The 13135-nt window shown below is 39.9% G+C and overlaps 2 protein-coding genes across 4 annotated transcripts; one reads left to right on the top strand and one right to left on the bottom strand.

Annotated features, from left to right (window-relative positions):
- Nucleotides 1-499: 499 nt before the first annotated feature.
- Nucleotides 500-6796, bottom strand: LOC102702828 (arogenate dehydratase 2-like). Of its 3 annotated transcripts, XR_005811453.1 has the most exons (13): nt 6369-6791; nt 6197-6258; nt 6003-6095; nt 4858-5058; nt 4690-4773; nt 4440-4535; nt 4294-4371; nt 4093-4182; nt 3929-3996; nt 3705-3786; nt 3548-3638; nt 3092-3133; nt 500-1452 (listed from the first exon to the last, which is right to left on the bottom strand). XR_005811453.1 is itself a non-coding variant. In XM_006649829.3 (12 exons), exons 1-11 carry the CDS (start codon nt 6631-6633, stop codon nt 3579-3581), a joined length of 1179 nt encoding a protein of 392 aa, XP_006649892.2. In that variant the 5' UTR covers nt 6634-6790; the 3' UTR covers nt 500-1452; nt 3548-3578. The 3 variants fall into 3 exon arrangements, 1 of the variants encoding a protein (XP_006649892.2); XM_006649829.3 differs by lacking the exon at nt 3092-3133 and having other exon boundaries at nt 6369-6790; XR_005811454.1 differs by lacking the exons at nt 500-1452; nt 3092-3133 and having other exon boundaries at nt 3622-3638; nt 3928-3996; nt 6369-6796.
- Nucleotides 6797-9976: 3180 nt separating this feature from the next.
- Nucleotides 9977-11108, top strand: LOC102713256. The gene has a single exon (XM_015834365.2). It carries the CDS (start codon nt 9987-9989, stop codon nt 10848-10850), a length of 864 nt encoding a protein of 287 aa, XP_015689851.2. The 5' UTR covers nt 9977-9986; the 3' UTR covers nt 10851-11108.
- The last annotated feature ends 2027 nt before the right edge of the window (nt 11109-13135 follow it).

Below are 13135 nucleotides of genomic sequence, written 5' to 3'. Positions count from 1 at the left end.
AAATATAAAAATACGGAGAAAAGAGAGGAGATAAAAGAAAAAAGTTGTTATGCATAACAACAACCCAGAGTCGACTCTTAATATTTATTAAAGAAAAAAATATTGTATAGGATATATAAAAAGATACAGTGTCAGAAAAATATTTTGTGCACTGATTAAAAGACAATAGCTTATTCTATCTTTATACATTCTCTTAAAAAATCATTTTTTGTTATTGATGTTGGTCGGAGAAGAATCAACCCTGGCTCTAGCTTTGAAGAAGAATCAACCCTAGCTCTAGCTTTGAACAAGCCCGAAGAACTTTTCTTTTGCTTATGTGATGAAAAAATAATCAGCTAATAAATGACTTTGTACGGACCTTAGGAAAATAACGGATTTTCAGAACACAAACGGGTAACTATAAAACATGTCAAGTTGCTGGTGACAGTTATTAGTGGCACCTGATGAATTGTAGCATTGTAGCTCCAGAGCTGCAAAGAACGCCACTGAAAACGTGCAACCATCAGAGAATTGGTAATTTCTGAGATATTTTGTGACAACTTGATGAAATAACAAAGATTACAGTGCAGAATCGTATTAGTCCGGAAGCACATGCCCTCGCAGCTGGAATGTTTCTTCCAGCGCTGCCAGAGTAGCCTCCAAAGAGGAATATCACCTACTCTCCACATGTCCAATTTCCACCAGTATATTTATTGATTAACAAACATGCTCGTCGTGGAGAATATTACGCAGTCAACAACTCAACAATTACCCACCAAGGAAGGTTACGACTACTAAAATGCAACTCATTGACCTGCCACTCTGAACTCTGAAGTACAACAATGTGAGTACTGCAATTTTCTTTGGAAGGCAGAAAATTTGGTGAAGGTTTGGCCACACCCGTACAAACTGAACCTCTCCACACTGTGCCTTCCAAAACCACCAAAAGAATGTCATAGACACAGAACGAACAGTTGGTACAGACGTACAGTGCCACGATGACATGAGGGAAACATGATTGAACTAATTGCTACGAGCTCGCCACTATGAGCACATACAGGACATGAACATACAAGACAGTTAGGTGGCAAGCCGACTGAAAGGGTTTGACCAGCGCAGCCCCTGAGACTGGGAACAAGCAAAATTGCTCTACACCATTACCTGTACGACCAGCACCTACCAAACACTCAATCCTTTGAGCTCTACCTCCGTTGAACATGACTGCTTAGAAGAACATAAGGCATAACATAAGGTCTATAGAGCATAGATGGTACTCCATACTCCACAGTAACTATCAGTATAAAGCTCTGAGAAACATAAGTTGCAACATGCGAGGGCTATAGGAAGCAGCTTCCTTGCATATCTTACATGGATATGCTTTAGCTCTTCAAATTAGCATCAGTCTGACACTATTTATGACTTCTCAACTGGCTGTGAAATTGACTGCCCACATTCAATCAATCCCTGGTAATCCTGCATTACAGAAAAATCAGAATCAGATATCTTTTGACATAAGAAGGTAGAGTTAGCTCTACCTTATAGCCATTTCATTTGATAGAAATGGAGGGTTACAGACTAACAAGATTGTGAAGAAAATAAAAGAGTAAAGAGACAAATGTAGAAGCTAATTTACAGGGGAGAAAAAAAAAAGGAAAGTTGTTGTACAAAAAGCTTAAACAAGCTGTTGAGACCAGAGGCCAATCCTTGTTTTGGTTACATATTAGCTCTGTGACTCCAAAGGTTAAGAGAGAATCAGATCTCTCAAGAAGCGATGCCAGGTTGTTTATAACTAGTGGATTTTCCAACAAAATTTTGTGCAGAACTAGAGTTCACAAGTTGAATGGGATTTGAGATACAAATCTTAGCTCCTGTTTCCATAGATATTACTGTGTATAAATATATGTAAAAGAAGAATTGTATCTATGATGGAAACTTGTATGCGTGACATTACAAGTTTACAACTTTATGTGTTATCACAAGTTATCACCGAGAAACATTAGGCTTAAGTTGTTTCATCTTTTTTTTAATAGCCAGCCATTCAACAGTCATAAGTTCATGGCATCTGTTAGTAACTTATCTTAATACCCTCTCTTGTTAAATATTTCTTGTATTCCTCAATATATATATAAAATACTCAAACACCCTTGAAATATGCTGAACACTGCCTCCAAATTCCAAACTCAGTACCTAACCACCAAAAATGTAAATGGTTATGCAACTGGACATCATCCAAGATAACTGATGTTAACGACATTAGCACACTGGCCCTAACACTTATTTGGTTAATCAAACTTTAAACTCTTAACTTCAAATTCAGAATTTCAGTTCCTCTCTCATTGGTTCCTCGAAAAAAGTTCCTCTCTCATCTAATCCAATGGAAGCCCAAAATTGCCCCTTTATAGCCCAACGGCTAGAGGTTCAGTCACCATTACAAAAGTAAAGGGCCAGATTCGGTCTATGCCTGCACGCGTAACGGTTAGAAATGGCTAGTTTGTAGAGTGGGGGCTATATATACCCAATGCTATGGATCTTCCTCCTGTCTTTTGGATTCCACTTCAACTTAAGAAACCTAAGGAAGAGTCCAAAAGCACCAAGAGCTAATTGGAGATCATTTGTGCAAGACTCGAGCTTTGAGAGTGATGAATGAACGAAGTGAGTGGCTTAGTATGCATCCATCAAGAGCCTAGTCATAACTTGCTTCTTGTTACTCTTGGTATCTCAACGTGCCTAACCGGTCTTAGAGGCATTTCCGATGATCTCTTAAGAAGATTGTGGGAAAACCAATGTCTTGTGAAGGTTTTGGGGGTTTAAACGGTTATGGACTGTGACATTATGGCAAAACTCTCGTGTAGAGTGCTCCAACGAGAAAAAAGTGTAGATGCCGAATCTCCAATACCTCGGGAAAACTGGCATGTGTTTTGTTTGCAATTCCTTTCATTTTACATCTTTAAGAGTAAATTTCATAAAACCATAACTATTTGGCAAAAACTATCTTTTACCTCTTCTTTAAGAGAAAATTTCATAAAACTGCAACTATTTTCTAAAAACTATCATTTTACTACAACTTTAGTTGGGCGTTTTAGAGAACTGCAACAATAGTGTATGATCTTACCAAAAAGCTGCAAGTTTATTTGTTAGACATGCTTGGACCCACCTGTCATACGCACAATAAAAATGCTAATGTCAGTTGGCCCAGATGCCATACACACATGGGGATAAAATCGTGGTTTTCTGATAAGATTGTTTGTTATTGTTGCAGTTTGTGAAAAACATCTAGCTAAATTTGTAGCAAAGTAATAATTTTAACCATACAATTGCAGTTTTGTGAAATTTACTCCCTTAGTTGTGTTTCCTGTTCCTATAAATTCCTAGCTTGGTCTAGATTGTTAGGACTTAACTAGGTTGCAGAACTTGGGCTATACTAGGTTAAACAAAGAGACATTGTATACTTGTTTTATTATGGGAGTTAGTTTTTCAAATTTGGCCTTGTTTAGATTTCCTATTCACCCTACTCCCACCCCAGTAAACAGTAGCTGCCATACAGCAGATATCAATAGTCATTACTTACTAGCATGTGATGTGTAGAAGGTACTTGCTATTTAAGCTTCGTTCATATCTGTAGGATAGCTTCCTAGGACTCTTAAAAAAGTTGCGAACTCCTGCAGATAAAACAATATGAGTCAATGTTTGCTTGATACAAGGTCATACTTATTGAGAAAGTGCACCTTCAAATTTCCAAGAGCATTCTGAGTCTTTGGATCAGCCATTGATGCCTCAAGGTCCACATAGAAGAGGTAGTCAAACTGCCTGGTGAATATCAGGACCAAAAGGGTTAAAACTTAAAAGATATAAACAGCAGTAGTTATCAGTATTTTCTTTGTTCTGGGAGAAAAAAAGGAAATAGAAGGAAACCAAAACAAGTATAGCTATCATAGTGTTGTTATCTAACTTTGATGGTGTAGAAAAGCTGTCGTCAGTTATACGAAGAGGCCTTTTCTTGTGTGGACGACTTTCTATCTGCACATTGATTCATAAATTAAAACATACCGACAGTAAATTATATCTACAAAATGCATGCTGATGCAAGTTACAAAGTAAACCTATTTGATATACCTTGGTTAGGTTGATTTCCCTCAGTGCAAACACCCCAAGTGCCTTAAAGAGCTGCCCTGGTCCTTCCTCAAGTGAAAAGACTATGCTAGTCTGAAAAATAAATGATCATAGAAGTCAGGCAGGCTAAATTTTCCAGTTGTGAGGGAAGGGATGATTACAAAGAATATAGAAAATGATTCCGATTTCCACTGTAATATGTACCTTGAATGGTTTATCAGTGCGAGGTATTATTGGTTCTCGAGCCAGCATCATAAAACGGGTAACATTATCTTTGTCATCCTAGGAAAAATAGGCTAATATTGAGAATAGTGAACCATTTTCTCCAGATTAAGGTGACATCACAATACCTGAATATTTTCAGCAAGAACATCCAGTCCATAAAGTTCAGCCGCCAGCAAACTGGCAATCGCACCAGTATCTTGGAGCTGTCGTTCTGCTACAATCTAGGGAAGAAGCATCATTTGAAAATTAATGACGGGGAATGCTCTAGATGAATCCCTTTAAATCCTATCCACAGAAAAATAAAACATATTTTTTTCTCAAAACGACTGAGATAGACAAATCAAAGTTTAGGGGTAGAATGAAGCACCATCGTACCTTTGCCGCACCGGCAGTATCATCAACAGCTTCTCTATGTTCAATTCCAAAATCTGTTAGTGTGTTCTCACATTGTGCAAGAGCCTGAGAATTAAAATAATATGTTTGCGAGGTTATTACTCATAAAAACAGGGAAATAATTTAGATCATCTCATGTAAGAGTTTGACCTGGGGATGGCTCATTGCACTTTTCAAGTTTTCAATCTTGACACCAGGATTGGCTAACAAGCAATGGCGAACAGCATAACGGACCTCTCCAACAATGTGTAATCTATGCCGAAGTAAGAGGTCAAAGTTCCTATGTATGCTACCACCCAAAGAATTCTCAAGTGGCAGCACTGCCCTATCAGCTAACCAATTTTCAACAGCCTGAAAAGCAACACAGGACATCAGTGTTTACATTATATCTATTTGCTTGTGTACAAACACCATCAACTATCTACCTATCTATTACAACAAAAAATTTGATAGCAGGTAGTTTACAATTGATAAGTAAAAATATAAACATGAGAAATTCTCATGGACTCAGAAATTTAAAAGCTTAGATCACATAGGCGGCTTAGAAATACTAATCTGGTAACAAAAAGTTAACCTCTCAACCCTGTGTAACATAGAGAGAATTCTCAAGATCAATTTGTGCGAAAAGTATGAAATCAAGTACCTCAGATTTGAACTTTTTGTTTATTGGCAAAACAGGACTGAAATAAAGTATTAAACTTTGGTTGCGCAAATCAACTAATTTAATCAAATACACCATGAACATTTATGGAGAGCATAATTCACAAATTTCAGTTTCCAGGAGGTAAAAGAAAGAGAAACAAAAGAACACATAATTTTTGTAACATCACTCTCTTTGATCCATGCATGTCCAAGTGTCCACTAAATACTGTTTTTAGAAATAATATTTTGTTACATAACAACTTATAGTTATTTGCTGATTATAGAATCCCCCTTACATGCCTATTTCCAAAACCTGACATGCCAAGTAGCGCTGAATACTGTCTAAAAAACTTTTTATGGACATATAAAGGATTGTTCCTTTGCATAACAACTAATAAATAAAGCGACACGGTATGCATAACAGAATAACATGTGCTAGCCGCATGGAGACTGTCCAAATCACTGTAAATAATTCAACTCCAAAAACCAATTTATCAAATTTCATTAAGAAAAATATGTAGCATTTTTCAGTTGAATGCGTATGATTTGAATCGACAACATGAGCAGACATCATCTCAAAGATAAGTGTTCATCTGAACCGTCTAAATCATACATAAACAGCACAAGAGGTGCAAAGTTTTCCACTGCTATACCTTGAATGCAGTATCGAAATGCTCACATGGCACAGTCTGGCAATTCGGGTACGCCTTCTTCGCTGCCGCCTCACTGTATGCTCCAGGGCAGCCCTGAGATATTCATCATCTAAATAAAAACCACAACCAGGCACTACCGCACGGGGACTGATATGAAATGGAACTGAGAAAAATATGGGCGTTTCGTCGAGCACCTGGTAGGCAACCTTGAGCCCCTTCCCGCTCGCGTCCATCAGGTCGGCGCTGGTGAGAGGTCCTAACCCACAGCACAGAACCACACGCCACAACTCAGCACCAGACGATAAACAAAACCAAACGCCGAAATCGACCCTAGCACACAGAAGACGGCATCTCCTCGTCACTTACGAGGCAGCCAGTGGAGATCACGCGAGGCGAGGGGCGGCGAGTCTGGGACAGGCACGGGCGGACCCGCGAGGCCGTCTACGCCGTTCACCACGGCCGGCCGCCGCAGCGACGTTGACGATGTCGAGAGAGAACTGGAGTCGGCGTCGGCGGCGCAGCATTTGATGGCGGAGGGCGTGCGAGGGGCGCGTCGGGGCGACGACGACGAGGAGGAGTGGCGGGCCCGGGCGGGGAGGAAGGGGAGGCGGAGGCAGGCCGTGGAATCCATCGCCGCTGCGCGCGCCCGCCGGCCGGCTCGGTGCGCAGCAGGGGGGGACCGGGGAAGCGTCGCGATGTCGCGAGAGAGCGCAGCCAGCAAGGAGAGCGGCGGCGTCGGCGTGGGTTTGTCACGCGTGTGGCGCCGCGATCGCGCAGGAAAAGATTTTTTTAGTACCTTCTCTTTCCACCGTATCAGCCTCTCAGGTGGTGTTATTTTCTGGTGAGGTTTTAGATTGTGTATAAGTTATATTATTATAACTTTTTATATCTATTTATTAATGTTATAAACAATTGATGACTACTTACGATTAAAATTTTATGTTTAGAATATTATACTAGAAATTTTTATATATTTCCGTGAAATTATTTAAGATCTTAGAAATGTACCAACAAAAGTATATGGTTTTACAGTATAGATGTATCTTAACTGGTTAGGTTTCTTAGCGTCAAACCAATTATTTTAGGTTCTAATATTTACGTCTAATTATTTTGTAATGATAGACGATGTATCTCGATAGAGCCAACGGTGATGTTGTTAATTTTACGATTTGGTCGATCTAGTTTTTGGAGATTTCCTGACTGCATTTATACGTGTGCCTATGACCGTGTTCGGCATCTTCCTGTATAATCTCAGATTCCCTCGTTCTCCGTGCGCATGCTTATCGAACTGTTAAATGGTGTATTTTTTATAATTTTTTTATAAAAAAGTTACTTAAAAAATCATATTAATCTATTTTATATTTTTTAATAATTAATAATTAGTTAATCATATATTGATCTATTACTATGTTTTTTTTTCCGGATAACTAACCTCCTCCCTCACCCATGCCGAATACGGCCTATGCACCCGTTATAAGTTGGCCTAGTTTTGGAAGGGGTTGTGCATGCTTGACTTCATAGGGTGAATGTGCACATATTAATGCATTATGAGTTGGTCCGATCTTTTTAACACGTGTACATATTTATAAAGATGAGTATACATCTATTATAATTGCTTGTTTCTTTAGCATGTTTAAGTAAAAAAAAACATAGTAAAAAAAAGATCTGGGCCTGAAGTATATGATTGCATTCCGGGGCTCACTCTTGTTGAGACCTCTACACGGACAAAATTAAAGTGGTCAGCATGGAACCTTTTGAAGCTGGCACTATCGATGGAGTCATTTTCGTTTTCTCCACTCTATCTAAAAATCCTTTTATCCAGACAAAGCCGTATAGCCCATGGCTGACCCAAGTAATGCCCATAGTTGTGTTCGAACTCTAGCTAGCACATGGTTATGTTCGACTTGGACGGGTAGTCCCAAAAGGAAACTTCTCTTCGTCTTTGGGAGAGGGCAATAGGCAATAATTACTCGTACACCCGTAATCCTAGTCATTAGGGTTAATCACCGAGAGAAGAGCAGAAAACTAGCTAGTGTGTGGAAGTACCATTTCACTATCTCACGTTTCCTTGGATAACCAAGCAGACAAGCATCGTTAAGACATGTGCTACCCATGTTGCCACAACATGAAGATCGGGTAGTTTCACCCAAAGGAAAAAAAGAAAAGGCATTTCTATTTGTATCCTGACTTCGCTGTCAAACCAGCTGAGCTTAGAATTTACGTACCAAGCTTTATATATATATATATATATATATATATATATATATATATATATATATATATATATATATATATATATATACATTTAAAAAATAAAGCTTAGTTTATAATTCAATGTCTATTTGTTGTAAGTAAATTTTAAGGGTGGTGTCAAGTGTCAACAATTTCTTAAGCACCCCGGCTCACATAATATCCATGGTCCATGGGCACGTGACTTGCAATGCCTGGATGACTCCAATACAGAAAAGGTTCATTTTAGGTCTCTCATCCTGCATTCAGACTTCGGATCACACTCGTCTTGTAAAACTAGCGCAAATATATTCCTAATGCAGTTTGGACATTCCTAATGCAAATGTATTCCTAAGTTGGTTTGAACGACGGCTCTGGCTAACGTAGCACCCACCTTATGTATTGACTTAGATCTTTGTATGATGCGGGAACAACATGTTATCCGCAAGAACAAAATGTCAGCCACATACTCGTAGCCTCATAGGTAGTGCCCCAACAGGCTCTCCAACGGCTTCAGCCGGTAGCAAGTTCGCCACGGTCTCCATCCCCTTCGAGGCCTGGCTCATCTATGCCTCGGTGAACTTGAGTTCAATAGCGGCAACAGTCCTAGCAGCTACTCAGCCTCCTCGCCACCCACAACTATGGTGCAGCTTGATCCTTCTCGGATTCAGCCATCTCTATTCCAATTTAGCTTAAACTATCGCATTCCTTATCCTCCACAAACTCCATCACAGTCATGGTAGGTCCACTGTCACACTGGACCGTCTCCTCCTCAGCTTCTTCGGTCCTATTCTTTGTTGGGGTAACTAGCGTAAAAAACATAGCAGCGAATGAATATATCACTAATTAATTATTAGCTATAAAAAATAAAAATTGATTAATATGATTTTTAAAGCATTTTCTGTGTAGAAAATTTTAGCAAAAATTATACTGTTTAGCAGTTTATGAAGCGTGCGTATGGAAAACGAGAGAATCTGGCTGAGTAGCAATCACAAATGAATGTGGCCTTCCTCATCACCTCCTTAGCCACTCCCTCGTTGGTCGCACTAAATCTTCTTCTCCAACTCGACACTAGTAGCTCCCGCCATCACCTTGTCTCATTTCTCCAAGCGCCTTGGCCATGGCAAAGCTATCCACTAAGGACACATTGTTGCTGCCCCTGATGTATGGGCCTTACGTGGGCGAGATAGGACATGAGACTTGCATGTGAGCCCTATACTTTTTTATTTATTCTTTATTTTATTTTACTGACAAGGATGTTATGTTTGTGAAACTGGCCATTCATAATACTAGAGGATCTAATTTTAACCTATTTTTGTAAGTTGGAGTGTCAAGATTTCTAATTTTCCGGTTTACGAGCCCAATTCAAACTCGATGACACGAGGAACCTAGAATGGACTTTTTCCTCCAACACCACCAACCTGGTCTCATGGTCCATGACCCAACAGGCACACGTCCTGGACTGGACTTTATATTATTATATAAGACCAGCCCAAGCTGCAATCGGCACCTTTTCATCGGCCTATTCTCCAGTCGGGCAATATCGAGCCTACAGAGTAGCATCAGCTAGTTTTATGAAGGAAAAGGTCCACCAGATGTCTCTAAATTTGAACCCTAGTTTATTTTTCATCCCTTAGCCGTAATATTAGAAATATATATCCCTAAACTAACAAAATCCGTTCATAAAAGATCCCTCAGCAGTATTGAGGTATTTTTTTGACTAGATATGCTAACTTGGCGTCCAGTAAGTCTTATATGTCATTTTTTTATTTTTTACTCTCCCCTCTCCCCTCTCTCTCTTCTTCCTCACTTTCATGTTTCTCTAGAGCGCTGCCGGCAAGGGTGGGGGCGAGCGACCGCAGGCGCAGGCAAGCGGCGGCCGACGCGGGCGGCGGTGGCGAGCGCGTGCACCATGCCGCGGTGGCAAGCGGCATCAGGCGTGGCCGAGCGCGTGCAGCGTGCACCGGGTGTTCGTCGGGAGCGCGGCCCCTCTTCGCTTGCCTCCACGCCTCCTCCTCCGCCGCTGACCGCCTCGCCGTCGCCTGCGTCAAGCACGAGTGCGCGTCCACCAAGCCAACCAAGATGGACGGCGCCATCCAGACCGTCTACCCGCGCAAGAACTGGTCCTCCATGGTGCTCTACAACTGCGGCCATCCCAAGAGCACCCAGACCGACGCGTTCCTCCACCGCTTCGCCTGGCACGATGACGACGAGATCGGCGAGATCCCCTTCGCCTGGCACTTCCTCGTCGGCCACAACAAGGTCAACCCGTCCACCCAGCCCAAGGCCATCCACTACACCTCCGGTGGGCCATGGTTCGAGAGGTACAAGAACTGTGACTTCACCGAGCTTTGGATCAAGGAGGCTGAGGAGCTCAAGGCCGACAAGGAGAAGGAGAAGCAGCAGCAGCTCATCAAGGCCAACGGCGGCGGCGAGGAGGAGAAGAAGAAAGAGGGGAATTTGCCGCTTGCCACCGCTGCACACTGCGCGCGCTCGCCACCGTCGCTCACGTCGGCCGCCGCTGGCCCGCGCTTGCTGCCGCTCGTCCCCACCCTCGCCGGCAGCGCTCTGGAGAGAGGAAGAAGAGAGCGGGGGAGAGGAAGGGAGAAGAGAGAGTAAAAAAATAAAAAAAATGTTATGTGGGACCCATTCGATGGCACGATAGCGAAACCGGTCAAAGTATAGGTCAATACTACCGAGGAACCTTTTGTGAACGGATTATATGAAATTAGAGGTACACATTTTCGGTATTGCGGCTAAGGGATGAAAAACAAACTCGGTTTTAAGGTTAGAGACCTCTGGTGGACTTTTTCATTTAAGTAAAGAAAAGCAATCGTACAAACTGGTACGTAGGCCGCGTTCAGCTTGAGGGTGCAAGATAAATTATCCTGTCATAGAAATCATAGTAGTAGATTAGTACATGATTAATTAATTATTAGTTATTAGAAAAATATAAAATAGATTAATATGATTTTTTAAAACAACTTTTCTATAGAAAATTTTTTAAAAAATACACCGTTTAGCAGTTCGGGAAACGTGCGCGCGAAAACAAGGGGTAAGTTAACTTACCGGGGGCAAACGAACGCGGTTGTAGTAGTACCAATGCCCTGTTTAGTTTTAAAAACATCACATCAAATGTTTGGATACCTAAATAAAGTATTAAATATATATGAATAATAAAACTAATTACACAGTTATGTGAAAAATCGTGAGATGAATCTTTTGAGCCTAATTAGTACATGATTAGCCATAAGTGCTACAGTAACCAATATATGGTAATGACGGATTAATTAGACTCAAAAGATTCATCTCGCGGTTTTCAGGCGGAATCTGAAATTTGCTTTATAATTAGACTACGTTTAATGCTTCAAATGTGTAACCGTATATATTGATGTGACACCTTAAAAAAAATAAAGTGAAGTTCATTTTTTTTCTGGAACAGAGACACAGAGGGAGTATCTTCTCAAGGACACTAGACATCCCCACAAAAAAAAATACCGAGCATAATGATGTGAGTTGATAATTTGCTATTGATCAAGAAATCATTCTCCATGGACCTCGATGTTGCCGTGTTTCACGCGTTCTTAACTCAGACAAGTGCACATCTCTTAATCAATAAGAATGACAAGCATGTAAGAATTTTCGTAGCAAAGCATTGCAAAGGCTCAGCTCGCAATCAGGTAACATCGGTTTTGTAAGCCCTCCTTGTTCCAATCAGCCGGGCAATGCAGGCGCAGGGCTATCATACCACTGGTGCAGTACTCCATCCTTATCAAAATACAAAAACCTATTTAATAGATTAGATATATTCTAATACTATAAATTCAGATATATTTTTTATCTAAATTCATAAGTACTGTATTTAGCTATTGAGCTTCAAAGTTTATGTTTTTACGTGATCGCAGCATCAAAAAGAAAGTCTGGGATATACTAATCCAACGCTAAATTTTTATTTTAAAGCGGAGGTACTCCCTCCGTCCAAAAAAATGAATTTTCTGGATTCCGTGTCTAACGTTTGACCATCCGTTTTATTTAAAAAAATTTCAGAAAATTAGAAAAAATTAGTCACACGTAAAGTACTATTCATGATTTATCATCTAATAAAAACAAAAATATCAATCACAAATTTTTTTAATAAGACGAAAAGTTAAAAATTGAAGGTAAAATGTAGAAAATTGGTTTATTTTGGGACGGAGGGAGTATTAAGTAGTGTAGTACACATCAATTAGGTGGTGTTTAGATTGAGAAAATTTTTGGGAGAAGTGTCACGTCAAATGTTTGACCAGATGTCGAAAGGGATTTTCGGACACGAATGAAATAACAAATTTCACGGCTAGCCTGGAAACCGCTGGACGAATCTTTTGAGTCTAATTAATCCGTCATTAGCATATGTTGGTTACTGTAGCACTTATGGCTAATCATAGACTAATTAGGCTTAAAAGATTCGTCTCAAGATTTTTTTCCGTAACTGTGCAATTAGTTTTTTGATTCATCTATATTTAATGTTTTATTTAGATGTCAAAAATTCGATGTGATATTTTTTTAAAAAAATTTAGAAACTAAACAAGTCTTAGTTAGTACGATTTCTTCTTCGTCATCCTTAGGGTAATTAAATGCAAAGTTGTAGCATTGGCGCACTGCACCATCAACTACTTGAAAAACAAATCTGCATCGAGCCGCCATTTCTTTTTCTCTCGCAAACCGCTCCCTCTGCATTCTAATGCATAATGCATAGTAACACTTTAACTTAGGCTCGATATTTAATCATTTATATTATTCAAAATATATATATATACTAAAATATATATTGTGCTTAAAATATTTATAGGGATAAAACAAGTTACAATAAAATAAATAATGTTTTTTTATTTTTTTTAAAAGAAGTAATGATCAAACTAGATGTC

Source organism: Oryza brachyantha, chromosome 3 (assembly GCF_000231095.2).
Source record: "Oryza brachyantha chromosome 3, ObraRS2, whole genome shotgun sequence".
Classification (NCBI taxonomy): Eukaryota; Viridiplantae; Streptophyta; class Magnoliopsida; order Poales; family Poaceae; genus Oryza; species Oryza brachyantha.
Note: the sequence above shows the minus strand (reverse complement) of the source record. Positions and strands in the feature narration are given on the sequence as shown.